General features: G+C 51.3%; 1 protein-coding gene and 1 long non-coding RNA gene across 4 annotated transcripts in view; one reads left to right on the top strand and one right to left on the bottom strand.

The window, feature by feature from the left end:
- LOC135916020 (uncharacterized) overlaps positions 1-27579 on the top strand; it is a 96118-nt gene that overhangs the window by 54787 nt on the left and 13752 nt on the right. The window contains exon 2 of the long non-coding RNA XR_010568812.1: positions 24538-24760. This is a non-coding gene — a long non-coding RNA (uncharacterized lncRNA). The remainder of the gene's footprint in view (positions 1-24537; positions 24761-27579) is intronic.
- The window catches only part of Atpalpha (sodium/potassium-transporting ATPase subunit alpha), a 156910-nt gene that overhangs the window by 117200 nt on the left and 12131 nt on the right, over positions 1-27579 (bottom strand). For 2 of the 3 annotated variants that reach the window (XM_065449220.1, XM_065449225.1), the window contains exon 1: positions 15494-15919. The exons of the other annotated variant lie outside the window; for it this stretch is intronic. In XM_065449220.1, the coding sequence (XP_065305292.1) occupies positions 15494-15538 (45 nt within the window). In that variant the 5' untranslated portion in view covers positions 15539-15919. Of the gene's footprint in view, positions 1-15493; positions 15920-27579 lie in introns of those variants that run through there. 3 annotated transcript variants of the gene reach the window in all.

Genomic DNA, 27579 nt, shown 5'->3' with positions numbered 1-27579 from the left:
TTAGAATGAACGAATGAATGAACGAATGAATGAATGAATGTCTACATGCGCCATGTTCATCAAACACACACGCTCACAAATTTCACAATTCATGCCCCAGAAAAGCACTAATACTTTTCCCGCGTGAACGCTGAAACGAGCTGTCTTGACAAACTGGCGAAGTCGTTTCTACATTTCGACGTCTGCTCTGCCCTGTCACCCCGCCACCTATGCCAGTAGTCGTATTTGATTTGAAAGTATTCCGTAGCGTAATGTTATATATATATACATATATATTCTAATTTTTCTTCTACTTTCTTTTAATATTCATCTTTTCGCTGACTGCGTAATTTCTCGTGAAATAGTTACTGATAACGACGTTAACATGCTTCAGATACATATGTGTATACATGTATATGGGCATGTTCTGTAAACGGAACGGGACCCTGGACACTTGAAAACGCCGAGTGAGACGAGCTGCCGTTCCGGGTGACACGTCGCGCGAGCGGATGGGTGTGGACCTTTCACGCAGGTGAACAACGCGCACGAGCTGACAGGGCCGTCGGTTCGAATGACTCGTATACGGCGATTTGAACGCGCCCATACAGACCGCTGAGGGTGAAGCGCATTCACAACTCAGCCGGAGGCGAATTTGAGTCACGAAGCCACGCGAGATCCGGCCAGCTGCGCGTGTCACTTGGTCACTTCGTGAGGCGGTACAACAACCGATCGACGTCGTCGGCATGTTCCCAAGTGTCGAGGGCTACGCGAATCGACACAACCGCGTCGCCGTCACAAGTGTCCATTCGAATCAATGCGGTTCAAGTCGCTCGCGCGACGTCAACGAACAGACACACGAAGGAGGAACGCGGGAGGCTTCGAACACACGCCGACGAGGCAGAGTGACGATGCAGGATAACGAGAACAGGCATTGCACATTCTCAACCGACTCAATCGCTGAGCAGCCCTTGAACGAGGATTGCAACGAAACGAACAGCAGCGGGAACTTCGCATAGTCGACGGATGCGCAAGTAAAAAAAAAAAAAATTCTACGGAAGCGCTAGGAAATAACAAGCGTGAATCTTAAGCTCAGAAAGGTGCGCACGTCGCCACAACTTCAAGCTCTGCGAGGAGCCGTCACTCAGACAAGCCAAGCTGGGGTTTGAGGACTAGATAAAAGAAAGCGACCAGAACAAACCGACAAGAGGTGTGTGTGTGTGCGTGGTGTGTATGTGTGAGAAACAGAGAGAGAGAGAGAAATGCATCTAGGGATGAAGTCGCGGCACTGGCGAAACAAAGTGGGAGGCACCAACCTGCCAGCTTGCTCATCCGCCTAATTTAAGCGGACCGCGGGGATGGGGGGAGCACCCCCCTCAAATAGAAACTTCCGGAGGCTATACGCCGTGGCGCTAAGGGTGGGTGGCGAACACGGCTGGGGGGAATAGCACATCCCTGCAAGCCTGCGCGCGGAAGCGGGCTGCGAAAGTGCGTTGGAGCTGCAACGCCGGCAAACATCTCGGCGCCTTCCATATTCAGCGCCAAGCAGGAGAGCCTGCCGCTCCTCTACATGCGCTATGCTGGGTTTAAAACGCGCACTGGCAGGGTAGTTGGTCTGACATCATAGCTTGCAATAAGAGAAGCTGAGTATATGAGGGATAGAGACCACAAGTGCCTCATGGCCGTACTGAAGTGTTCACTGTCCTGTGCGTTACCTGTATGGCAACCGTTTGCAAACGATGAATGCGTTGCGTAGTCGATTTACGACTAGGCTTCTGCTATGCAGTCGTAATCGAAAGGTCTTAGCGAAGCAGTGGTCTAACAACTGCAAAGCCTCAGCTGAAAGAGCTGCGCTGCCGTAATCCCTGCATTTACTTTTTTGCAGCGTTGGGAGCTCTGCAAGTGCACAGTGGAGGTGCGCTAACGTAACCAGAGTTCGGCTGGGCCACTATAAAGTCGCTCAGGATAAGCACAATTGACGCGAGTGACATTGTCATCATTAGCCAGTGAGCTATAGGCAAGCCCGTGACGCGTGTGTTGGGAAGTCTTGAAACAAAGCAGCGACGAGATGTGCTCATCCCTGAACGACGTCAGGCGAACGTTCGACAAGCAGGACCTACAAGAGGGACGCGCGCACAAGTGTCTACAAGCTTCCGGTCAACAGGGCAGGCAGCGATAGAGGTGCTTACTCGTCTCGGTCACAGAAAGAACGGGCCACTAGGCACTCCAGCGCGATATACGCACACACAAACAAGCGGGGCCGGAAACAGTGATTTTTAGCGCTTTCATACGAGTTTCCAGAGGGAAAGGAGGTGGGGTGCGCGCATCGTTATACACGCGCAATCTCGGGACGTGCAGCAGACAAACAAATAAGAGATGCCACAGCGACAAACACAAGGGCGCGCGCATGCACACACGCACGCGCACTGACCGCCGGAAGCGATTAGATATACGTGTCTGGCTGGGGAAAACCCAATACAGGAACAGAGCGGCGAGTGAAATGCTTACATCGACGGCGCACACATCGCGTCGGCTGCAACCTTCGGCTTGCCACAGGTACACGCGTGCGCATGCATGCACGCACAGTCGTACGTACAGCTAACTACACGAAAGTAGTACGCCAACAGCTCGTTGAGAAACCGTTCGAATGTCAAGGAAACATGTCAGAATAAGAGTCAATGGAAAACATCCGAGGTTCGGCGCCAACTTTTCGACTCCTCTTTGTCAAGGCTACGTAAGCCCCTCGCAAGTCTCCATCGTCCAAGCACCACTGCACGATCCTCGTGTGGAGTATCTTCACGACGTTTGACGTACATACCGTAGCTACAATTGGCTTAAGAGATGTTCTTAGCGTTACGTGGAGGTCTCCGGATCCATTCTGACTACCCCGAGGTTCGTTAAGCTGCAGCGGAATCGTAAAACACGGACGCCTTTTAGATACCGTGCCTGTGGCAGAAAAACAAAACAAAGAAACGAGCCTTCGACTTTCGCGGTCAGCATGCCACGAAGAAGCCGCGACGGGTGTACCGACGACGAGCACCCGGCTGAATGGCGCCGACGCAATCAAGACGAGAGCACGTCGTCTACGCTGCAGGAGCCGGACGACACCGCAGTACACCACTTAATACACGCCTGCGCGAAGCTTTGCTCCGCAGAACAGACAAGCGCCGGCACCCAACAACCCTTTCTGTATACGTATATATACATGTACAGGACGACGGCAAAGGGCTCCGAAAATGGGCGGTAACCCGGCGCGGAGAGAGGCAGCCGACACAGACTTCCTCATTTATAGCGCAGCACTTTCGACATCGACAAGGTTGCCCTCGCCGTGTACAGCTGAGCGTGGCCGAGCAACAGCCTCTCGCGACGGCGAACGCTCGCGAGGAGGTAGTACGTGGCTCGCCTCGCGCGCTGGCAACGCGGAAAAGGATGCGGCCACTTCGCGTCGTCCCTCGGTTGCGCGGCCCGGCGGACGCGCGCGCGCGCGCGTAAGAAGCGACGAGACGCCGGGTCACCAGCTGGTCCGGTATTCCTGGCCGCGGTCCATACGGGGCCGTACCGCGCCCGTCTTCGCGGTACACACGCGGTGTTTTGTGGGGCGAAGCGCTATTCTGGAAGTTGTCGAACTCCCGCCATGCTTTAACCTTTTCAGCCAAACGGGGAAGACGCGACAAGCATACGAACGGATCGGAGATTGGCACGGCGGCGGAACCCGAAGGATCGCAGAACGCCCCCTGGAGGAGAGAAGGAGGGGGGGGGGGGAGAGGGGTGACGGCTTCTTGGGATTGGAACGAAAAGTTGGCTTCTGCCAAATGCCTGTAGGCGGGCGCTTCGCGTGGAGCGCGCCATTATCTGTCACGGCTAATATGGACACCGATAGACGTCCTTTGAGTAAGGTCGTCGTCCATGTTATTACAACGCCATATATGTTTCCCCGACGCAACGACGCACTGGCCACAGTGCCCCTCTGACTCGCCCTCACACACGCACACACACTATATATATATATATATATATATATATATATATATATATATATATATATATATATATATATATATATATATAGCAAGCGAGAGAGAGAGAGAGAACGCGCACAGACTGAGCGGCCTCCATAAGACTGTTTCGAAGCAGAAAAGGCACCGAGTATTCTAACCACCCGAAAAGCGATTACACGGAAGCGAAAAATGAATGTGAAACAACTTCGCCGCGAGCACCTTCAAAAACGAAAGCCATGTCCAAAATCAGAGAAAGAAAAGAAAGCCAGCGATAACAGCGCGCATATACGCGGCATTGCAAGGACACAAACAGTGCAGCTGCGACGACAAACTTTACACGGTGTCAGGATTGGGGGCTCAATCCCATCGTCCGTGGTCCTTTGCCAAGATTGGAGTACGGCATGAATTCGAAGGTAGCTGGCCCATGCCGTCGTCCAACTTATTTAGGCTGAGATCGTTGATGAAGTGAAGAACTGTTTCTCATCGAGAACGAGGAAAAGGGTTTATTTACAGAAATTAAATCAGTCTAACATGACTGCTTGAGAAAAAGAGTAACAGTCCAACATGACTGCATGAGAGAAGTGACTCAGTCTAACATGACTGCTCAAGAGAAGTGTCCTCAGCATTCGCACAACCACAGTTTTTATACACTCGATCCGCCGGTCCTACGACGCGGCGACTGTTCGTTTACTCATCACCAACTCGCCGCGGCTCTGCAGATCAGTTTACAGACACAAAGGCAACCGCGCTCTGATGCCCGACGACGGCGTTGGCGGGGTGCCGAAGCGTGAGACGCACCAAAATACGTTGTCCCCACGGCAGCTTGTCCATGCGTGTCAAATCAGCTCCGCGTTGGGGAACTCCGGAATCATTGTTCACACACGCCGAACTAGTTCCGTCACAATGTCGATGGGGCGGGTGGAAGGCGGCGGATTCCAGCGCAAAGGCCGCTTCTTTGAACGCCTCCCAGCTGCAGCGACGGAGAGGGAGAGGTGCGCGTCGTGTCGCCCTGTCGTAACTGTGTGGCAATCTTGTTTCGCAGCTCGCCAGTCTTGACAACGGGACCCCCGCTATAGGGAGGGACGAAGGACGCGGATGCGAGGACAGCGCGGCAGTCACCGAAGCGTTGAGTCGTCGAAGAAACCAAAGCAAACGGGCAGTGGAGGGCGGAAACAAAATGATATTCACCTTGGGCATTTTCGGGCGCCGCCTGAGCCAAGCGGAAGTGCCTCGCTCCCGTTCTAACTAATAACTGGTCCCCACTGACGGTGAGCCTGGCGGTGTACAGATACAACTACGAACGTCGAAAGTCACCGAACCGCGACCGCCGCGTGTTTAGCTTCGGCGGAAGTTTACGCTCGTGATGGCAACGACGATCGGCTAGAGAGAGAGAGAGGAAAAGATAAAGGTATAAAACCACTGTCGCACCACGGCAGGTAACACGACAGGTACGCGACGAAATTAGGAGGAACAGTCGCGTTGGGAGATATAGAATAATCAGCAACAAACGCGAGATCTCTCGAGAATGCGTGGGTCAAATCCCTGTCCGCGCAGCAAGAGAGGAGCTACAACAATGAAGACAAAGACTACTCGCCAAAAAGTTCCGCTTCGAACCTTTATTGTTCGTCGCGGTGCTGTATTTAGCGCTGGATAAGAAGAGCTCGCTGAGAGAGCGCATAAGCTTGCCGTCGCTTGCCTCCGATCGGCGCAATCCAACAAATCATTTGCGAGGCAAGAACGCCAAGCTTACAAATTAATTTTCCCCAAAATGCTGTGCATCTTCTGGGTCGTTGCCGCCGACTCGAGAATCCCAAAGGTTTGCTCCGATGTCCTATCGGGGGAATCCTCGGTGCCAAACCTCGCTCACTAAATGGTTGTTCAAACTTGTCCAATCGTTTTAATGCTGTCTAACAATTACTTCTGAAATAAGATTTATTTATTCAGTTATTTATTTAGCTGCTGGAGTTGCGTTTGAGCGCATCCCACGTGCGTTCGGGTGGTGCAGAATGGAGCGAATACACTCTCTTGGACCGACTCGGCGAGTTATTTCCCATGTCGAACCGTGATTACACACACTGAACAATCCCAGGCAAATTCTATGACATTGATGTAGCGATCAGCAATCGCCGATATTTCCAGTGTGACGCTGGCATGAGCCCACTCATATTGACATTGTTCATTCGGGCGAGACGCAGCCTGGCCACAAGTGGCTCCGTACCCATTCGCACCATGGTGGAACATCTTAAGATTTCCAATGCCGGAAATCGACCACGCGACTTTCGCGCTCAGCTGCAGGACCCCGATGGACGCTGATCCACCACGCCTAAGTGAGCTCAAACAACTGGCGCATGTTACGAACTTGTACCGCTGCACCACGATTACGGCTTTGTGGTCCCGTAGCGCTCGTCACCCGTTTCGTGACAGAGCGTTGGTAGCGATGACTCCGAGCCTGGCGTCGATGAGAATAACAAAAGGGACTTTATACATTATATACAGGTTATCATACAGGACATGAACGGGTCGGCACTGGGGCCGAGTGCTCACAACAAACGCGACTGTTCTCGCACGACGACGTCCGGCGAAAACGCGTTACACATCTCACCCCAGTCGGGACGACACTCTCTCCCGGTGGGGTCGGCAGATCCTGTTTTCGAGCGGCGTGTCACTGCTTTTATAATCCCCGAGGCCCATTGTCACTCAAACGGCCCAATACAAAGTCAGCACACGACGGTCGTCCGAGGGGTCCAACCAGCGACCGCGCTGGCCACCCGGTTCAAAGTTCGCGCGCGCGGTGACCTCCAGGCAAGGGAGGTGCGGCGCCGGGCTGTCGGCCACACGCGGACACGTTTAAACACGCTGCTTCGCCGAGGCTTCTCCCGGACGAAGGCGCAGCATCTTGTCTTGTGAAGGGAGAATTATGGCGCTCGCAGGATAGATTCCGCATCTTGCAGATTCGGAATCCGGGCTTGTGGTAATGGCACAACACGCAGCAAAGCATCCCCGCACACACATGCGCTCGTAAACAGTATCTTTAATGGAGTTTCTTAAAGGACGAGGGGTGAAAGCAGGATCAAGTGCAGCGCAGTAACTGTCTCTCAGCAGAGGACACCTCTACCTTTCAGCGCCGACCCGCCGTTCGAACTTTCTGGGGAAGCGGGTTAGCATCAGATGGGCCAGTTACAGTCTTCGTTAAATCTCGCCCACAATCTTTGATGTGCGCGGCCACACACACAATAGTTTTCTCTTTTTCTATGCGCACAACACCACGGCACCACACCTCGGTTCGAGAAAGGGAGAGAGCTCGCTCCCACTTTCAAGACACACGCAATGCCGCACGTGGGCCCATCAACAACACTGCTGGGGCGCCCCTATCTATCCGGCTCGCGAGCGCGCCGACCGGAGCGGCAGTCCGGATCAAACCGGCTCGAGCGAGGCCCCGGCGCCTGCAGACGCGCCGGCAAACACTGCGCCTATGTGTGTACCCTCTCCGACGCGTGGCATCGCGCACACAACGCAGCGCTGCATATGCTTTCGCCGACGGCGGAAAGGCGCCGGTCGAACGAGGATCGGTAACCATTATGGATCTGTGCGATGACCGGGGCGTCGATGAGCGTTAGGTGAGGTTGCGCAGCGTTTATTGACAAGACAGCGGTCGCCCGTTGCGGTGGCTCCGTCGTAAGCACGCGGCTTCGACTCGCGAATGACCTGTGGCATATACTCGCGGTGTGTGTGCGAGCGTCGTGACGCGAATCTAAAAGCGGGCCACCCCGGCACCGAGACGGCGGGCTCTACTCGACGATGGATTCCAACGAACGCCCGTGCGTAGAATCTGGTCCGCACCTATATGCCATACTTAAAATAGCAAGACGGGCCAGTTTCTTAGAATTCGTTTTGAACGCTTACCAAAGCGCAAACGAACAAGGACAAATAAATGTTTGCGCTCTTATAAAGTTGAAAATGAATGTTAACCAACGCTCCCACCTTGCCATCTTGCTTCAGCGTGTTTAGAAACACGTAAACCTGGCTCGTCAGCGCCATGTCTTTTCTTGATCTCTTTTTTTTTTTGGTGGTGGTGGTGGCCGGGGGGGGGGGGGGGTAATGTCCCTCTTCGATTGCGCTGCGTTACGTAATAACAGAACACAGCGTTCAGGGCCGTATGGAACATAAAGCCCACATAAAGCTCAATTGGGCTGTCTTGGTAGTGCTAGCTCAATGCGTTTTCCTGCCAGACTTCGATGTTATAGCTCCTTACATAAGCCTGGGTTCGCTAGAATGACATCGCTAAATGGGTGTATTAATTGTTCGCGTTAAGTAGCACGCCGGCTGCACCCCTCGTCTCCAAGTGTACTGATCACTGTGCGATATGTCGTCCCTGCGGCACGTTAGAGTGCAGAAGCCTGAGATGTGGGTCAGAACTCGACAGCTGCAGAACAGAAACCATATGCGACCAGCCTGAGCGGAACTGGGAATAGCAGCCCCGACCACTGTTTTCTCCACGCGTGACGTAAATCCCATCGTTTAGGTTCTGCATATACCTATAACGCGGGCGAGATACGCAGTCATTTTTTACCTGTAATTTCACGCTGTACAGCAACGGCAGGGCGCAATGTAGCGCCTGCAACTCGTCTAATACGCTTGAATCGAGGCAGGTTCATCTTAGTATAAAAGCTGCCTCTCTGCTGATAAAAAGAAAAGAAAACGGGGGGGGGGGGGGTTGCACCGGCATGACCCGCGTAATTTCAGCACATTACGGAGTCTCGCGTTCTCACGAAAGCTTACGATGAAAATTTTCTCCCAGGCGGCGCGAGCAGAGATTTCCGCGAAGCATGCACCGGCGTCGGGGGTTTTGCCAGGGCCAATCTTTACAGGCGCTTATACAGCGAGCGAAGGGGGCAAAATTAATGACAGAAACCTACCCCGTTCCCACCGGAAAGGTGGTCTTCCGCACGCGCTACATCGACTGCCTCGCATCCGCAGGCACGGATGGGGGCCGGGATACGGGGGAAGGAAGGAAAGGCTCTCGGAAGATGCGCGGCCGTCGTCTGACAGGCGTTGCCCACTCGGGCAACCTAATATTACCTACTATAAATTCAGACTCGGACGGCCAAGCGAAGCCGAGCGATAAATAAAAGCCACGCCCGCGGCTCCAGTTCGACCCGCTGGTTAAGTAATACTGCGGTGTAAAAAAAGAAAAGAAAAACGTTTTCACGCGCGTTGACTTCGCTAACTTCTGGGAAGGACGGCGAAGAGGGGGAGAACTGAGCGTGCGCCACTCTGGCCGCGACACGATTTTCGCAGAGTGATCAACGGGTTACAGGCTCCGCGAAAGAGGCGCGCGCGCTGCGTGAAAACTCGTGAAGACACAAGTCGTGGCGATGTCCCGCTGCCGAAACGCTGGCTTGAGAGACATTCCCTGTTCGATCAAGTCGGATTTACATTTCTCCTGGGAACCCCCGTCTCGTTATAGGATGTTTTGGGAAATGGCAATATAAAGAAAAAGCGTGCAGTGTACGAGATTCAACAAGCACGCGATCAAGAAGTACGATGCCGCCGATTATAGCGCGTTCGGTAAATCGCGGCTACGCTTCGAGCGCCAGTTTCGCTCTATCAATAAGGAACCAGCGAAACTTCCACTTTAACGGTCCCTTCGTTATAGACGTCGCGCCCCATAGCGCCATTTAAAACACAAGACAAGCGAACCGCTACAAAGGTAATTTCGTAACAGACACGTCCTTTTGTGACGCCTTCATAAGTGAGAAAAGAGAGTTCGTATGATGCGTCGTGCGAGAGTTAGAGCGCGACAGCTACGAAATATCCAGCGCCTTATTTGCCCTGGCAAAGCGGACACAAATGCGTTCCGCGAAATCATGGGTTATTAATCATGTGCTTGAAGCGGCGCTACCGGCAATTAGCTTATCATCAGCCTGCTTCTCTATACACTCGCCGGACGTGACAAGAAAAAAAAAGAAGACGTCTCTTGAGCTGCTCTCTACCAGCCCTTTCTGACTTAACCAATTATGTTGCTCCTTTGTAACATCAATGAAGATTGATTCCGGTGGCCGAATAAAGTGAGGTAAGCTTGCGAAGCGAGCCCACTGCATCTCAACGCCAAGAAGTTGAGATGGCGCCATGGTATAAGCGGTAGAACAAAGCGTCAGGAACTTGGATCTCACACACCTGCGCAATCTTGTAGCAGACTGCACACCTCAAACGGCGAGTAGCCTATTCTCGCATTTATTCCATCGCGCACTTCTGCGATAATCGAGATTTGCAAAAACCGACACTGAAATGGCGACGTCGTACTGCGACTTGCGTAGCATTTCTGTGTGCGATGGCTAGCGCTGCTGCTGGAGCACGATTCCGAAGTGCAGGCATGAGTGGGATCTCTGGCGTGACGCAATGTGCCGTATCCGAGAATTTGAGGGTAATGTCAAAAGTAATTTCGAAGGTAATTCGCGTGGTTCATTAAGAGTTGCGGGATTGGTGCAACGGCAGAATGCAGTCTCCCACTCAGCGGTTTCAAATTCCATTCCCGGCGGAGGATACCTTTAGCGTGTGCGTAGCTACGCTGCTAGTCACAATTCAAAGAGCCGGCTCGACTGCTGAAACAGTGCTGCTGAAACTTTGATGAAAGAACACTTTCAACGAAACAGGCACGCTATTAAACACGAGGCCGGCCTGCTCGTTCCTCTTCAACCGACACTGACTGCGAGTAAGGGCACTCAGACATTGGTCAGTAGATACGATAACTTAACAGCGCCAACAGCCCCAGCGAAAGCCAGGCATTCGGGACAGAAAAAGAAAAAAAAACAAGGAGAAAAACCTAGCGTAGTAACAGCACCGACACTGTAACTGTAATCTTTGGACGAGAAGCAAGGTTATACGACACAGCTGATAATAAGCAAGTTTACACTCGGACATAAACAAGGAAACCTCCGTGCACTGGTCGGGTTTTACATACGGAAGGCGCACTTTGAGAGAGGGACTCCGTTAATGATTCTGCAGAGCACGGATTCCTTAAACAGCACTGAAATCTCGACATTAGGGCGCGTTTGCCCGCGTGTAAAATTGACCGTTCTCCTTTTGACATCTTGCGTTAGTCCCCCCTGTACTTTCAACCTACTGTTTTGGTAGTTTTAAAGCGAAAGCATAACTATATAACCTCGTCGAGCTGAGTTTTGCCGTCGCCGCGAATTTGACCTTTATTTGACCGCAGCTGCGATGTAACCTTGGCAACGCATTACGCGACTCGCCGCGCCGAGCTCCGGCGCCGCCACGTGCGCTACCGCCGCTGCCGGCTTGGCGCATGCGCTCTCCACAGCTGACTCTCCGCCTGACCACGTGACTCGCTTGCGCCTGGCTAAGGGGAGTGCCGCGCTCGCCTAGTCAGTGCGAGCTTGGCCATTGATCAGAGCGAGGCCGGGCCGTCTTTGAGCGTTGCGCGGGATGGGGAGGCTTTGAGCCGTCATCGCTAAGCGGCGGCTGACCACCCCGCGGATATCTCCCGGCGAGCTGCTTCCCTGGAGAAGGTCCAAAATGCAACAGGCGTAGCACCGTCGAGATCAACGTAGCGACCGCGTTCACGCGCTGTCCGTTTGTGCTGCGACGCTGCGCATGTTCGCGCGTCTCTTTGCATGTCTAGCACTTGCGCTTTCCCCGTGGCACTACAGGCGTCGCGCAGTTGAACGATGCGTGACTACTCAAGCCTAATCACAGTCATGTCTAGCCACAGACCTAGACACAGCCGTCATACCTGGCTTGACGATGATTGTATACCTAAGTATAATAATTACAGAAAAATCAAAGTGAAACCAAGACTTAACAGGCTAAACCAAGCTTCCGCCTTGCATATTCAGGGTTAGCTGAGCTAAGCAGCAGCAATTTTTTTTTTCATCTGGCGTTCATTCACTGACTGAATGGGTAGTCATTCAGTCACATGATGCGTGCACTGCACAAATGAATCTCGCGTCTACACTAACGCTTTCGGTTTTACGCTCCAGCTGCGCGGCAACGAAGAAGCGCCCGCTTCTTGTTAGATTATTAACTTTGGGAGCGCGCCGACTCGAATGCGCAGCGCGAACCACAGAAACAGACGCGCACATGTATACAGTACCCGAAACTGGTGTCTGTCTCTAATTCGTGATGCGTTGTCAAGTGGGCGCGTTCTCAAAATTAACATGAATCAACTAGCCCCATGTATTATTCTGCTTAGGAGATGGATGCGACCTGCCCAAATTCGGCGACGAAATGCCTCGATCTAACTAAAAGCGACGCTCTATTGCCTGAGTAAGAATAGGTAAAGCACATCTAAAATAAAGAAAACGAAACGATGAGTCAAGCGCGGCGATGTGTATCACCTGACAGCCTGTACCGAAGAAGGGAACACGAGCCAGTGCGCACTGAGTGACACCTTGCGCAAGGACGTCAGAGCGCTAAGTGCGAGGGTCGGTCGGCCTCTGCACCGCCGGTTCGTTCACCGCCAGCGCCGTCGGTCGGAGAGCGCGAGCACGCGGCAAGGCGACGCCCCGAGAGCGGACGAGGCGAAAAGAACAAAAAGCAAAGAGGAGAGCTGGAACCGGTCCGGGGCCGACGCGAGCGAGCGAATCTGCATAACGGCTGGCTACGCGTCGTTGAGAACGGGAGTCCCCGACCGGCTCGGCTATGGACCGGCACTCCCAAGCGAAACCAACGCGTGAAGGCAGACGAAGTCGCAAGCCGAGACGAGACAAGCATGCCGTGGAGGAGTACGTCGTAGATGTTCCATCAAAAATTGCTAGAGGGAACGGTGGCGTTGCGATCGTTCCGCAGCCATTGGAGCGATGGTTACTACACGGTTTGGCAACACATTCGCGCTTGCGCCTTCCAACATTCCTTGATAAGCTTTATCTTTCTAAATTTTCAAGCACTCATTGTTTTTCTAAACACAGCAAAGCTATTCATTTGCCCGCATGCGTAACCATTTCGAATTGCCGCATATGTAAGGGAATAGTTTGTTCGCAACGATCATGAAACCACAGCTTGGTAGGCAGCCGGATCCTCGGTACGCAGTTGCTGCTTGCGCTCGGCTGCAGGAGCCCGTACTAGTACGCGGGCTGCAGCACCGGCACGGCGTAGACGAGCTCGTTCCCGGTTCTACTCGCGGCGCTGCTGATCAAAAGCTGCCTGCTCCTAAGGGGCACGTATGAGCGTGGCCTACCCATTTCGGAGCCGGACAGAAACGCCTGCGCGCGCGCTCCGCTGCGACGGGAGCAACGACGTCACCACTGGCGCAGCTATTCCAACACCACCTAGATGACACAAGTTATTTTCGCTCCGACCCCTGACGCCATGTTACCTGGCCCGACTGCCACAGAATCTAATGGGCATGCTCCCGAGTAGGCAACAGTGATTTTGACGTCACCGCGTTCATCACGCCAGCCTTGTCAATGGAAATTTCAGGCCAGGTAGCATGAAGTCATTGATCGGAGTAAACAGGCCTTGTGCTATCTAGGTGGCGTTACATAATCGCGTGCCTTTTTTTCTTTTTTTTTCGCGTGCGCATGGGGTTGCACCGGAGGAATTTTCGGCGTACAGGCGACTGACGGACGGACGGATGAATCGGCTAGCCATATACAGCTTCGCTGCAAAAAAGACGTTCGATCGAAATTCTTTAATAACGCAATGTTAGCGAACATGTGGATGCTCTATCAGGCGTGTGTTCGCGTGCGCAATCCTATCTTTCGTGAATGGGAACCACTGAACACCAAGATAACGGTACCATGCGCTCTGAGCCGTGACGTCATGAGGGATGCCGACAGCCCGCGCATCTTAAATAGGATTGCGATGCTTTGAGAAACAGTTTTCAATGGAAGCGTGTGCCGTCCAGACTGCCTTGTAGAAACGCAAGCCTTTTTGCTATCTAAACACCTTTTTATCGTCTAGGACGTCTCTTTATCGTCTGGCACATGCTGCAGCCCAGACGAGCGCATGATAGCTTTCACGGCTCCACACTTGTCCTTTGGAGATAAGGCTGGTAAATAAAACGCCCAGGTGGGTTGCACGCAACGTAACCCGTTCCGCACGACCACGCTCTAGGAACGTGCACGCGCACGCATTATCCTGGCCAATTTCTGGCAGGAGCGACCACCATTGCGCAGAAGCGGGGTCAGGAAGGTAAAATGCCAGTTGACGACTTCAGCCGCAAAACAGTAACATGATGTTTAATCTGACCAAGACATTCCGTGCCTTGCGAATAAACCAAGGAAAGAAAAAATAGCGGTGGCACTGCACCTATGCATGGTAACCAGCGCAGAAGCTTCTCGTGCTATCAGCAGCGCTGTAACACACAGCCTACAGCGAGCGGTGGACATAGTTTGCAGTAGCACAGCGTGATTTCGTGCCAGCAAATTCACCGATTATCTTGAGACCCTTTTCACGGCTCCTCACATGACAAGGAACCGACGACGTAGCAGCGCATGCACTCAACGCAACGCGAATGGCCATGGACAGAACTTGGCAGCGCACATCGGGCTGAGCAAACATTGACACAGGCGTGCGTCTGTTATCGTTAAATATGTCGTGCCATCTTCGAAGCTTCCTTACAGGACAGTGTCAGCATATTTTAGTTACACTCAAAAACTGTCGTAGCGTCTCCTGGCCAATGTTGGTTCCGCATAGCGTTTGCGTCCGGAATTCTCTATACAACCTGGCTGGTTGCCACTAGACAGGTGCGAGTCTCTGCGCGAAGGCTTACTAGACGTTATGAGAAAACGGTCACTTCGTTGTTGATGACGACCTTCGTACGCGAATTCCCGCTCGACGCAAACTAATCCTCCTTACAGCCACACATTGAACTATGGCAATCAGAGAAACTACTGCATGAATTTTCTGCTGGAATGCTCCAGATTTCAGCATCAAAACTATACGGACCTTTCGTTAGTCGATTTATTTATTTTGGTCTAGCTGCAACCCTGTTTTCTGATACTCGCGCTGCGTACTTCGAAAGTTTACATCTCCTCTGTGCTATAAAGGTTTTCTAAAGAAGTGCCCAGCCAGAGATGCTCAATTAATCCGCAGTCTCACTGCGCGTGCTTCAACACGGGGGGTGAGGATATTCCAGGCAACATAATTTGTGTCATGGCAATCACTACCATTGTATAGTGATGTACAGACGGTTACAGAAGTTTACAGGACAAAGGATATGCGAAGAAGCCGACTTCGCGGGAAGGATAAGCACGTAGCCTCGAAATACACCGTGATCAACTAAGTTCGGAGCATCGTATCTTAGAGCAGAAATTTATTATTTGTCGCGAAACACGCGTTTCCTTAACTTCTGCGGCCGACTGTACGCCCTAAGACGTAATGACAGCAACCTCTGTACTGTCATGCGAGCGACCAAACTACTGAGCATCGGTCTTTCTTTTTGCCCGGCTACTACCTACTCTGGGACATCGATCACCGCACGGCCAAGAAGCCAAACCCGAATACAGAGCACAACGTAATAGCCTTCATACGCTCACTTCGCGAACAACGCAACGTACCTTTTTCTTTCCCTTAATCGGAGATCCGTCTTTGGAAGGCGCCATGTGAGGATGAGAGAGCTCAAGTCGCTATTCGATCCATTCACGAGTCAAGAAGCCGCGCGCGGCATCGCAGAATCGCACGCCGTCTCTCGGACCTTCACACGGTGAAGACGCACACGCGCACGACACACAGTGACCCCGAAGAAGGCGGCGAGGCAGCTACCGGAGCCCGACCACGAGATGGCGGAGGCGCTCGATGAGACGGGCTTCAGCCGCGACCTTGGGATGCGCAAGGTTCGTCGGGGTCCGTGAGGGCAGCAGCCATTTCGCGGCCAATGCAGAACACGCTGGTTTAGGCACAGGACGAGAGCAACTTACGTAAGCATTGGCCAGCAGCGGAGAAACGCCGCTCCATGAAAAGTGGCGCGTGTACACTTCCTCTTTGTTTCGATATCTTTGTTTGCCCCTCAACTCGTGACTCATACCCATTACGTGGGACTCAGCCAAGACTCTGACGGGCTACAACAACAACAACAACAACTTGGGTGGAGAACGCTGACGTACCTATAATTAAGTTCCGCTTGTAAGTTCGCGAAAGAGGTTAAATTGAGCGTCATTCACCATCACAACTCTGAAAAAAAAAAAAAGATTTTGCTTTACGGTGTTCATGGCAATGCGTCGTTTCGAAGTTCTAGCTCTTCTCTCTCTTTCTCTCCTACTTAAATATGAATAAAACCTGAGTAGTTGTATTCTGAAAAATCTGACTGTTCGAAATTCCGTCATAATTGGCAGCGCGCCCATCCCTCGAGTTCTTATATCGCGATAGGTGAAGCTTCTCTGTCACATACATGCACTCTATGCTGCACTCTATACCATAGAGTTTCTCTTGGCTGGTGTTACTCTTAATATGGCCCATACCCACTATGCGGGAGTCGCCAGGCATACGATGAAATTAGACAGTCACAAAACAAGTGACAATGAACAAATTTGACATCAAAGGAAAAATGCAATTACTTGGAAACCGTAGAACATGGCTTGTTTCCTTTTTTTGGAATCACTGACAATTTTCTGTAATGTGCTGACTTTTCTATAGCCGCCTCTCAAGAGACAGTCGCCTTGCTGTTAGTCGTTCTAAAGCTTAATCTAAGTGCAAAATTAACGGTTTATTATTTCCCGTGCGAATGAGAGGAAAATGTCTATGTGCACCTGATAACAAAATAACCACTCATTAAATCCCTTCGGTCTGCAAGTGCCCTGATGGAACCAAGGAACAGAATACGCAAAAGCCTCCCCCCCCCCCCCCACCTGTCAACAAGCAAATAAATTCCGCACCGCAGTACCGAAATTTGCTTTATTTCAAGCACTCGTCTGTTACTGGTTATTAGTACGACACCAAGCTCTACAACCGAAGAAGAAAAAAACGATGTTCAAGGCCACTACAAGATTGCGTACCAGTATTTCCTAGGGATCTACCTCTACATCGATGCGCCATACATTGGAGGCAACAACAGCTATATTTTCCTATTTGGAAACTTGCCATAGCGCAATCACTATCAGATGATCATTCGCGAAGGCAGAGCAATTGCCTGCCTTGATCGTCAGGCTGAATTCGACTTGATGTTACCACCCGCCGCCATCCCATATTTCGCAAATTTAATGAATTCCATCTGATACCACGATGTGTTTAATCGCCAGATCTAAGATGTCTGCTCGCAGAAGATGGTGGAAATTTCAGTTCGTCAGTGGTCGGAACATGTTTGAAAACAAAAGGCTAGAGGCAGAACTGGATGTTTCCCTGCGTTCTTGACAGCTACAATGCAGTCGGCCAGATGCAACTTCCTTCTCTAGCTCTCCCTTTCCTTTATATTTGTTTATTATTATAACAAACAACTAATCACGACTACTACCTCGGCAGCTAAGCGTCGCAGTTTCATTGGAACGCAGCCAAGGCGTCAACAGACGACTCGCCATACGCCAAACGAAACAGTAAGACTATCGCGTTCGGTTAAGCAGGTTAGCCGCGGAAAACCTGTTCGACGTGACCGCGTCAGGCCCGACAGCAAACGCCGCGATCACCAGGGCAGTAAGTGTGGTACGCGTGCTCGTAACCGCGCGCTTGCTTCGTATGTGCGAGAATCCCAGCGAGCTGTGTTCCAAGGACCCGTCTCTGGTGTTGCGTCAGGTGTGTTTGGCTAAAAGAGCAACGATGCGCCTTTTTAAAATTTTTTTTACATCTAATCCGCGTTGTGGCAACAACAGCTACGCGCGGTTGCAGCCACGTCCCGCAGCCCAACCACTCGTTACACACCTAAGATGCAACCCTAAAATGACCGCCACTACGGAGGAAAACCCAGCTGCGTGAAACGTCCGTATATAGAGGACGCCCACGATCCGGGTGAACGCAACAAAGACTGAGCACGCCTGTCCGGACCAGTGCCGACTGAACATTCTTCACACACAACAACATGAAACAAGTTCTTGAAGCACTGCAATAACCGGGGTAAGAGGAAAGAGAGCACCTTCGTTGTGCAACGCGAATCGCGGTTATATATTGCTTTGGTAGAGATTACTTGGGTCCAAGGCAGCGTCAGCGCCGGTGTTTTGACGAAGATCCACGCTTCTCTAAAGGCTCAATGAAACTAACCTGAATACAGTAACTACAAAGCGACCAAAGAAAACATAATAAACAAGACTCCGGCACAAGCTCTGAAAAAGAGTCCCCAGTCTGCATGTGACAAAGACGCTCGTGCTTGTATATGTCAGTACACGACCCCCCCCCCTCTCTCTCTCTCTCTCTCTTTCGGCATCATTTTGTACTTATTAATGGCGATATTAATTCACCTTATTCGCCACTGCTGTCGTTCAAGGCACATTTTCCGTCCACTCGTTCTCCCCAAAAGGTTATGACTACGTCTCATACGCATTTATTTCACACGGATTTCATACATACGTTTACGCCTTTTCCTTTAACACGTATATCTTCTCTGTAGCCTACATCCGCCTCTTCCTTCTGTCCTCTCTCTTCCCTGCATTCCTTACTTCGGGACGGTTTATGCGCGTCCGTCCCAAGGTGAGACAATTGCGATGCCCAAAGCCACGATTTTCCTTTTGTACCCTTGTTTTACCGAAATACTGCAACACTAATAAAGAAAGAAGGAAAGCAGGAACTCACGGCGCACGCGCACCATTTCCAAGAAACATCAAGACGAACGAAAGACCAGGCTCAGTAACGAGCAGTGTATGCGCTATATAGGGAAGAGCAAACTGGTTCTGCATTTCGCTCCGGGTTGCGTTGCGCAGCGGACACACACACACACACACACACACACACACACACACACACACACACACACACACACACACACACACACACACACACACACACACACACGCACACACGCACACACACACACGCACACACACACACACACACACACACACACACACACACACACACACACACACAAAAGGTGCTCTGCTCCGCAATGTGCGCGTGCGTTCCGCCTGTTTCAGTCGCTGGCTGCCCGGCAGGCAGGCAGGCAGCCGGGAAACTCTCCCAGCCCCGGGGCATCGAGAACTGCACGCGTTTTCTTGATCGTCGCGCAACCCGATCACGCAACGAGGTGCCACTCTCCTCCCCTCGGCCGGTCCGGGTCGGGTGCGCGCTTCATCATCGGGCATTTATAATGAAACTGTAAATGTACAGGAAAAGCGGGGGGGTGGGGTGGGGGAAGCAGGACGGACCAGTCGCACAAGAGGACGCGCCACTTGTAACCGTCCGGAGGGCAGGCAATGAGGTTTCGTGGAATCGAAAAGGAGGCCCGCTTACTGAGAGTGTCAGAGAGCATCGAGGAGGATGTACACACGGGGAAACTTGTAAAACGACGCGAAGACTAGTGAGGATGAAGGTGATGCGGGTCCAATGTGCCGTAGATTTTATCGATACCCGTAACTCCGGTCACTTCGTAACGCTATTATATAGACTCATCTATATTACCATCTTTGCCGGAACCAAAACGTTTATATCTTTAATACACTGCGGGCTGTACATGTTTGGAAAAGAGCACAACTTGTACGCTGCACAAATTACCTATTATTTATTGCAAGCATGCGCCGCTTTCGAATTCGGAAGGTCTCTAAGTTCGGAATGAACGAATGATGAGAACTAAAATCGCTGCAGAGGTTTAAAATATATGCCGCGTTAAGAACGGTCCCCATAGGCCGGTAAAATCACATATTCAATTCAACGTGGATTAACACAGCGGAAACTTGGGTGCCAAGTGCAACGCACGAGGCGTCAGTACATCCTGTAATGTGCCGAGTACAACAGCCATGAAAGGACACACCAGACAAGGACGATTACGCGTTCTGTCGTCCTTACCTGGTGTGTCCTTTCGTGGTTGATAGCTGTACTCGGCGCGCTGCAACATGAACGAATACTAACTAGTCCAATTTCTCGCTATACGCAAGAGGTGTCGGATGAATGCGATACAGCATATCGAAAACACATGTGCACGCTCTGTTTCAAGACAACGAGTAATTAAGAAGTTAGAAGCAACACGTCGGCCGTCTTGAAGAATTTAACAACCTAATGGGGTCACGGACACTCCAGGCAACGTGACTCGGTAGGCAGAGGTGAACACGGAGTTCCCGTCACGGTCACTCCGTCCGACAAGGCGGCAACGGCTTGTTTGTCGAAAAACGAAAGTTATTTCTGGCCACGCATTCGATTTTCCGGAACCATTAGACTAAGCTCGGCGACTAGGAAGCACTAGTGGATAGAGTAGCTAAGAGACACCGAAAATGAAGACTGCGTGAAATGGAAGGGGGCGAAAAGTTTCGTACAAGCAACATTCATGGTATCCCGCAGTCACGAGTTACCCGACGCCTTATGACCTATAACTCAATTAGGAATGAAAAACTATCGAAAGAATATTGGAAGCGATAAGTTCAGCAGGAAACGTCGTCAACCGCACATGGTGTTCGTGGTGCAGAGTCGCGCAAAATCTCGCGAAAGTGATCGCATCCCCGAAAGTACCACTTAGCTGTATTTACCGACCTATTCCACCGCAGGAATTCGAATAAAAAGCTTTTTGATTATTCGAACTATTGTTATTAGTTCGAAAAGATTCGAACTATAGTTACGATTACCAAGTGCAATAAGTTATGCGAGCTCCACCAGGCGTCGCCACTAGCGCAGCTGCTACTTGCGCCCCGCGTCATTCCTGCATTGCTGTACACACGTGAGACACTTTACGTTCGAACTCAACGCGTTTGGAGCGTGTTCGAAAAAAGAAGCAGCGCACGATGCGGAAGGGACCTCGCAAGGCTTCAACCTTCTCGCTGCGTTAATGAAAGGGATCACTTTGTGCTAAGAGGAGGTATAGTGTGCCATCCAAAATATGAAAAAGGAAAAGGAAACGTTGCCAAGCTAGTACTGCCAGAAAAACGACATTTCCTTGCCCTTCTCTCTGCACCCTTCAATCAGCGTCGTGCGACGCACGGCAGTTTCGAAAGCGCGACTTCGTGGCTCTGTCGCGACACAGCCACGACTGTGTCGCAAGAGGGGGCCATAATCAGCCGTCAAAGCGACAGCGAACGACGCCTTGCATCTCGGCCACCTTTCCGTCGTCGCCGTCGCCGCCATTCGCAAATCGACGAACCCTTCCCGGTCAGCTGACGGCGGAGACCACGACGACGGGACGGCGGCGCGAGGAGGCGCAGCAAATGGCTTCCGCAAAAACGCTTTCCGTGCGCGCGCGCAGCAACGCCTGGCTCGCCTGCCTACCACCACGGTGCCGCGGTACGAGGGCTGCCTGCTCGCGCGCTCATTACAGGGCGGGCAGAGAGAAAGGGTCGCAAGGGTGCGTCGGGGGCAGTCGGGGCAGGCTCGGTAACGCTGGTCCCTTTCTCGCGCCCTCGCACGCGGAAAAAAACCATTCCGACGGCGGCGCCGACATCTGCAGCCCCGACGGCCATCAGTTGCTTGCAGTGAAGCCCGAGCTTGCGCGGCTTGGACATCCCGGCGCGCACCCGAGCGAAGACGCACACTCCCACCCTGCAGTGCACGCCACCGCACTTCCTGGTCAATAGAACAATGAGACTAATGTCTATACTCGCGACAGTTCAACGTGGAGATAATGTCGTGGTCAATTGTGGTCCTTTTGCCCTTCAGATGTGGCATCGACATAAGCGCCACTGCCAATACAAGCCAACCGGCAGTAAACAGCGGGAAACGGGGCAAGTTCAGACGTGCACTGTCCACAAACACTGTATTCAGAAGGAAATGTAAACACGATGGCCTGATGACCTGCAGTTATTTGCTACTTCTGGCGCACCACGCTTGTCGCGACCCCTGAAGTGCGCCGGCCAAAGCAACGGCTAATCACTATGTTGATTGCCTGATGACCGAACTTACGAAATCACCGGTTAGAAAGTTTCAGTTCGGAGATGCTCAACCGTACAAGCACGCACACTACATTAACGATCAGATCGGCAGTAGTAAATGTATTGGGATGGCTAGCTAGCATGTTTTAGTGCAGCACACTCGATGTCACAAAACTTATCGCTCTCACCGGAGGGGAACCGTGTCTGCGCGATTTCTACGAGATGTATGCAAGAAAGCCGCTGAAACTTAAGCGAAAACGACTCGGGCAATTCTCACTCGATGAACAAGTTTAGCCAGCGCTCGACGATATCCCAGCGCACACACCCAATCAGCTCGGAACAGTTGCAATGAACTCTTCTCAAATTCGAGAGCGGGGGCGTCCTAAAACTGCCAAGGCGCGATCCTGACTGCACGGAACTTTATATAGAGGCCGGCGCAAGCGCCTAACTAACGCTCGCGTCGGCTATCAAGCAGTCGCCGGCCTTGAAGGAATCCAGGGAGGTCACGCTGAACGCACCGCGGAAACCATCTTCTTCCGCCCCTCCCTCAGGCGTCGTCTCGCCAGCCGTGAAGAACAATGGCCGCAGAACTGGCGTACGCAACCGAGGCGAACACTAAGCGGCCACATCGCGCGGCTCGAATGCAGCGGCGACGACGAGCGAGACGAGCTGTCGTCACGAGTTTTGCGAAGGGCATCAATTATGCGTGGGAAAGCGATTAACATTAACAGCACTGAACAATGAGAACCGCTGCCGATGGTGGCGCGAAGCAGCCGCAGCGACAAGCTCGTATGAAGGTGAGGGCCGTCGCGACCGGGAGTGCTATTCTGGATACCATCAGATTCCGCCATTTTGTAGATTTCGCCAGCTCGTCAAATGTGATTGGGCCACAGGGTTGCTGCATACGGGCTCTCTCGTGGCTTAAAACGCTGACATCGCAGACTGACAGTATGACGGAATTTGCCAGCGTCTAGAAAGGCACCCGTGGTCTTTTTTTCCGCTTTGTGTACGCTAAGGTATAATGCATAACGCCAGAGATTCGCGTCACTCGGTTAAGTGTGAAGTCACGATATCATATAGGCAACCTGCATTGACCGGCTGCAACGGATACGAAGCATCAGTGTGTTTCTGTTCCAATCGCATCGAAATCTAAGCACGGTGTAGTTTGTACACTTCAAACGACCGCCGCGGCGGAGCAAAGTGATCACTCGGGAATTCTGCCCCGACGTATACAGTTCCATGTGTCAGTACATTGCGTCAGCTGCAGCTAGAGCCGCTGAAGCACGCAGGCCCTCATTCAGCCATCGAATATGTAACGGCCATTAGCGTGGATTTCGTAAACGTCGACAGCACGTGATATTTTGGTAACGCTCAGTAGCTGCCGATTGCAATAACGATGCCAGGGATACGAGAATTGCCATTTGCAGGACCCTTCTGAATCTGTCATATTACGCTCGATAAGGAGACGGTGCGCATGCTTTGTACCTTAGCATGCGCTGCTCAGAACTATGAAGCGATGCACATGCTGCAGAGTGTGCTCGTATTTCGTTACGGACGCTTTCGCTATGCGATATTTGTGCATGCGCGTGCTCCGAACACGCGAAAACTTGCTGTAACAAAAAGAAAAAAAAAATGTGTAGCGGGGTTGGGGAGGCGGCGGGAACATGAGAAACACTGTACAAGGCTGAAATCTCACAAAGCTGTGACGTCGTCTCTGCCGGTCCAGACAAAAACCGCTGCGGCTATGAGAAAGCACGCGGCGCCAGAAATCAGATAATGCATTGAGTTGTGTAAGTGCGAAGTGGACTTTCAAGCAAGACTCTCACTCCCACTTCCGTCAGCATGTCGCGCGGTCACTACGCAGTCGCGCTCTCCACTGATAATCTCGAACAAGCTCCAACATTACCAGCGCGAGGTACTGCGCCGATATACGACGCACGGCGAAACTATCCGAACTGTTTCGAGGCGAGAGGGTGGCGGTCGACCTCTTACCAATGCCAAGGTCCCTTGAGCGTGGCCTTATACCCCTTAAAAGCCCAGAAATACACCCGAACGCCAACGCAATACCCGAAGGCAGCGAACTTGAGCTCTCTGCATTTCCGACCTATCTACATCTCCCAGTCAATAAACTACTTCTTGAGCACCCGACAACATATGATCTGTCCGTGCTTCTAGGGCACGTGAACTGTAAGAATCGTCGGTTTTTCTCTCCCTCGTTCGATCCACGCCCTACCCCCCTTCTCTCTCCCCACTTAGGGGGCAACCACTGGGCATGAGTGCAACTTGACGTCCTGCCGTTAGCAACCACGGAGCCGATCTGTGACTGGGGACGAGCGCTTCTTCGTTGTCTTCTGCCTTTCCGAAATTTTCTGGAACAAGGACACAACGCTACAGAAAAAAAATAATAATAACGAAGCGCAGGCACAGGGCAGCGCCCGCCTTGCACGCGTGCTCGTTGTGCGCGTGTTTTCACACGCTCGTGTCCTCGTAGCACCGGCAATGGTACGAACTTGTCCCGTTACTAGCTTGCCCGACTGCGTGCTCGTTCCCCTCGAAACCGTGCGTGACGTCTGCTTTGCGGTCGGCTGGAACCGGCCTGTGCCGCACTGAGCCGCAACGACGATGACTTTTCGAGAAGAGCTATACGTTGATGTTTTTTTTTTCTTCTCTCTCAGGTCTTCCGCGTCCATTCAAGCCTGCACACAACACTGCGACCTCACTAAGAAAACAAGAAAGAACGAGAATGTCTTGAAGGCATGGATAACGGCGGGACCATCGTGTGCAGCCAAAACCAACGAGCGACCCTCCCGCTTCAAAGAACCAGGCAGCAGATAAGCGAGCTGAAGCTGTCGTCAAACAACGCAGACAGGGGGTCAAGCGTTGGGTCTGCGAGCACAGGTAAAGCGGTTTGCCAATACACCAGAATGGGGGGGGGGGGAGATGGGGGGAGGCAAGGTGGCGGGTGGCGCCACCTCGCGCTCAGCGCCACTGCTTGCGACAGCACTTATGGAGCACTTACAAGTGTTCCTGCTAACTCGCGTCTAATAACCTCTGTGTTGCACCGGGACGTTGAACTCAATGATCAATTATTCAAGCGCGCTCACCCCTTGGAAAGCGCCAATGGCTAATACCATTGCGGGGTCTGATGATTGCGTGAAGACAGGTGCAGCTCCTCAGCGCTCCCGTTTGACCAGTGGAAAGTGCTAAGCTCATTCAAAAACGTGCGCTTTCTCTTTAGTAACGTGCAGAATCACTGTGACCCGGTGTCAGCGGTGGCAGCTGAATCTGCTTGTTGCCCGTTCGACATCATTTCGGCTTGTGCTAACTGTTATTCTGCATAGGTAGACGAGGATATACAGAATTAACGAGGGGCTCACCGTCCAACGGCAAAGAATGCAAGCAATCATTAACGCTTCTTTCAGTGTCAAAATTACCGATCGAAAAAAAAAAGGGCGGGGGGAGAGAAATTTGTGAGCATTAAGGCGCACACAGAAAAAAAAAGGGGGGCAGGTGGTTTTAAGGATCGATCTCGCTCATATTATTTGTGCGTGCATCACAATTCCGACAAAAAAAAATAACCACATGAGAAAATTACAAAACCGAAACGAGTAAAAAGAAGAACCGGATGCCGCTTCTGCTCGTGCGCTCCGCTTTCATCGCGCAATCTTTGCACGAGGAAAAAAAATAAAAGCGAAACGCAAAGAAGGACAGCGCCGTAAGATACAGCCGCAAGTTTGTACGCGAACTCGAACAAACGATAAAAAACGAACGGCACGCATGTATAAGGCGTCTCGTTGAAAGAGTAACCCGCGAACGCAACTGTCGGTCTTTTCTCGGGCAGCCTAGTCTCGAGTCGTAAAACGATAAAGGCGCCGCAACGCTGCATCTCTCTCACGACGCGATCGTCTTCCGTCGGCCGGCATGCTATCTGAAACCAAGGAGCGAAACGCTCTCGCTCCGGGCATCAACGAGAAAAATAAGTACAAACTACAAACGGTATGCGAGGAAAACAGCCGGCGGATTCCACACTAAAACGGCGACTCGGTGTTTCTCCACTACCGACGCCGCCACACTCCACGACCGGGACTACGCGCAAGAAGGTATTGCGCGAACACGCAAATCTCACGAATTTTTCCCCTCCTCCGTTTCAGACTGGGGCGACGACGCTTGAAGCTACGAGAAACTTCGCTGCTCCCGAGAACTTATAACCACATGGTTTTATGCCTGCCTAGTATTTTTCTTGCATGGCGTACTTGTCTATCTAATCTGGTATACATTGTATAGTACAGGAAGATTCATTACTATCATGTTCTTATACGCTGTCACATTATAACGTACATTTTTGTACTTACTTAACGAATGAATACTTAATTAACGAATGTGCATTTGTCTACTTGATGTTTCATGGACATACTGTGCACTGCTTCAGGAAAAATAAAATATATCGGAAACGTTCCTGTGTGACCTGCGCCAAAGTAGGATAAATAATTTTCCTACAGAAATTAAAGGTCATCACTGGCAGTATTTCGGACAGGGAGTTGATGCGTCTCGTCTCTGTATAAGCAAATTCCAGTAAGCATTTCTGTGTGGCATTAATGAGCATTGCTTCGACTATGCTTGATGCCACATTATTTATTTATTTATTTATTTATTTATTTATTTATTTATTTATTTATTTGCAGACATTTATGAACAAGTATGCGCTGCCAAGACAGCTGCCTCAGTGACTGAAACAGTCCTAAATGTCACTGTGTGGACAGGGTTACAATTCAAGCTCAGAAGGACGACCACGGTGTCTAGCATGGACACGTGGACCTTTTTCCTTTTCGGCAATTTCCGGCTTCATAGTCACGAAGTCACAGTTTCTACCAGTAAACAGGAATGGAGCATCGCTTTTCCTTGCTCCAACTACTTCTCCTGAAGTTTTTTCGTCTATTAGAGCTACAAGCAACAGCAAGTCGCTAGACGCCGACGGTATCCAGATTCGCCCTATAAAGTATGTGCTCGATATTATAAGCCCTATTCTAGCCCATGTTTATAACTTAATATTATCAACAGGTGCCTTTCCTAAGAGAATGCAAATTACCCGCGTTGTTCCCGTTTTCAAGCGCGGTGATAAAACAGCATTAAATAATTATCGGCCTATATCAATAATTCCAGTATTTTCTAAGGGTATTGAGAAAATAATGCATGCGCGATTACTCTCATTCTTTAACCGTCACCATTTGATTGCAGACTTTCAACATGGTTTTAGAAAGCACCGCTCTACGGAAACAGCCCTCCTGAGCCAAAAAGAAATAATTTTAGATGCATTCAGCCGGAAGCATATGGCACTAGGCATATACATAGATTTCTCTAAGGCTTTTGATTTAATTAATCATTCCATCCTTCTTAACAAATTAGAAATGTATGGTGTACGTGGAACCGCCCACTCGCTTATGACATCTTATCTGTCCCACAGATCACAGTTCGTAGATGCTAGTAACACAATATCTTCAAGGAAGCCAGTTATCACTGGTGTGCCGCAAGGCAGCATTTTGGGCCCACTTTTATTTTTGATTTATATAAACGACATTGTACGCTGTACAGATAACGCTACATTCGTTTCGTATGCCGACGACACAACCGTTTTTATTACAGGCAACGTGGAAACAGATATAGAAATAAAGGCTAATAAGACGCTGTCTGACTTAGAGCGGTGGTCCGTGATAAACTGC

This window comes from Dermacentor albipictus, chromosome 4, assembly GCF_038994185.2.
Source record: "Dermacentor albipictus isolate Rhodes 1998 colony chromosome 4, USDA_Dalb.pri_finalv2, whole genome shotgun sequence".
Lineage (NCBI taxonomy): Eukaryota > Metazoa > Arthropoda > Arachnida > Ixodida > Ixodidae > Dermacentor > Dermacentor albipictus.
This window is presented reverse-complemented; position numbering and strand designations above follow the sequence as displayed.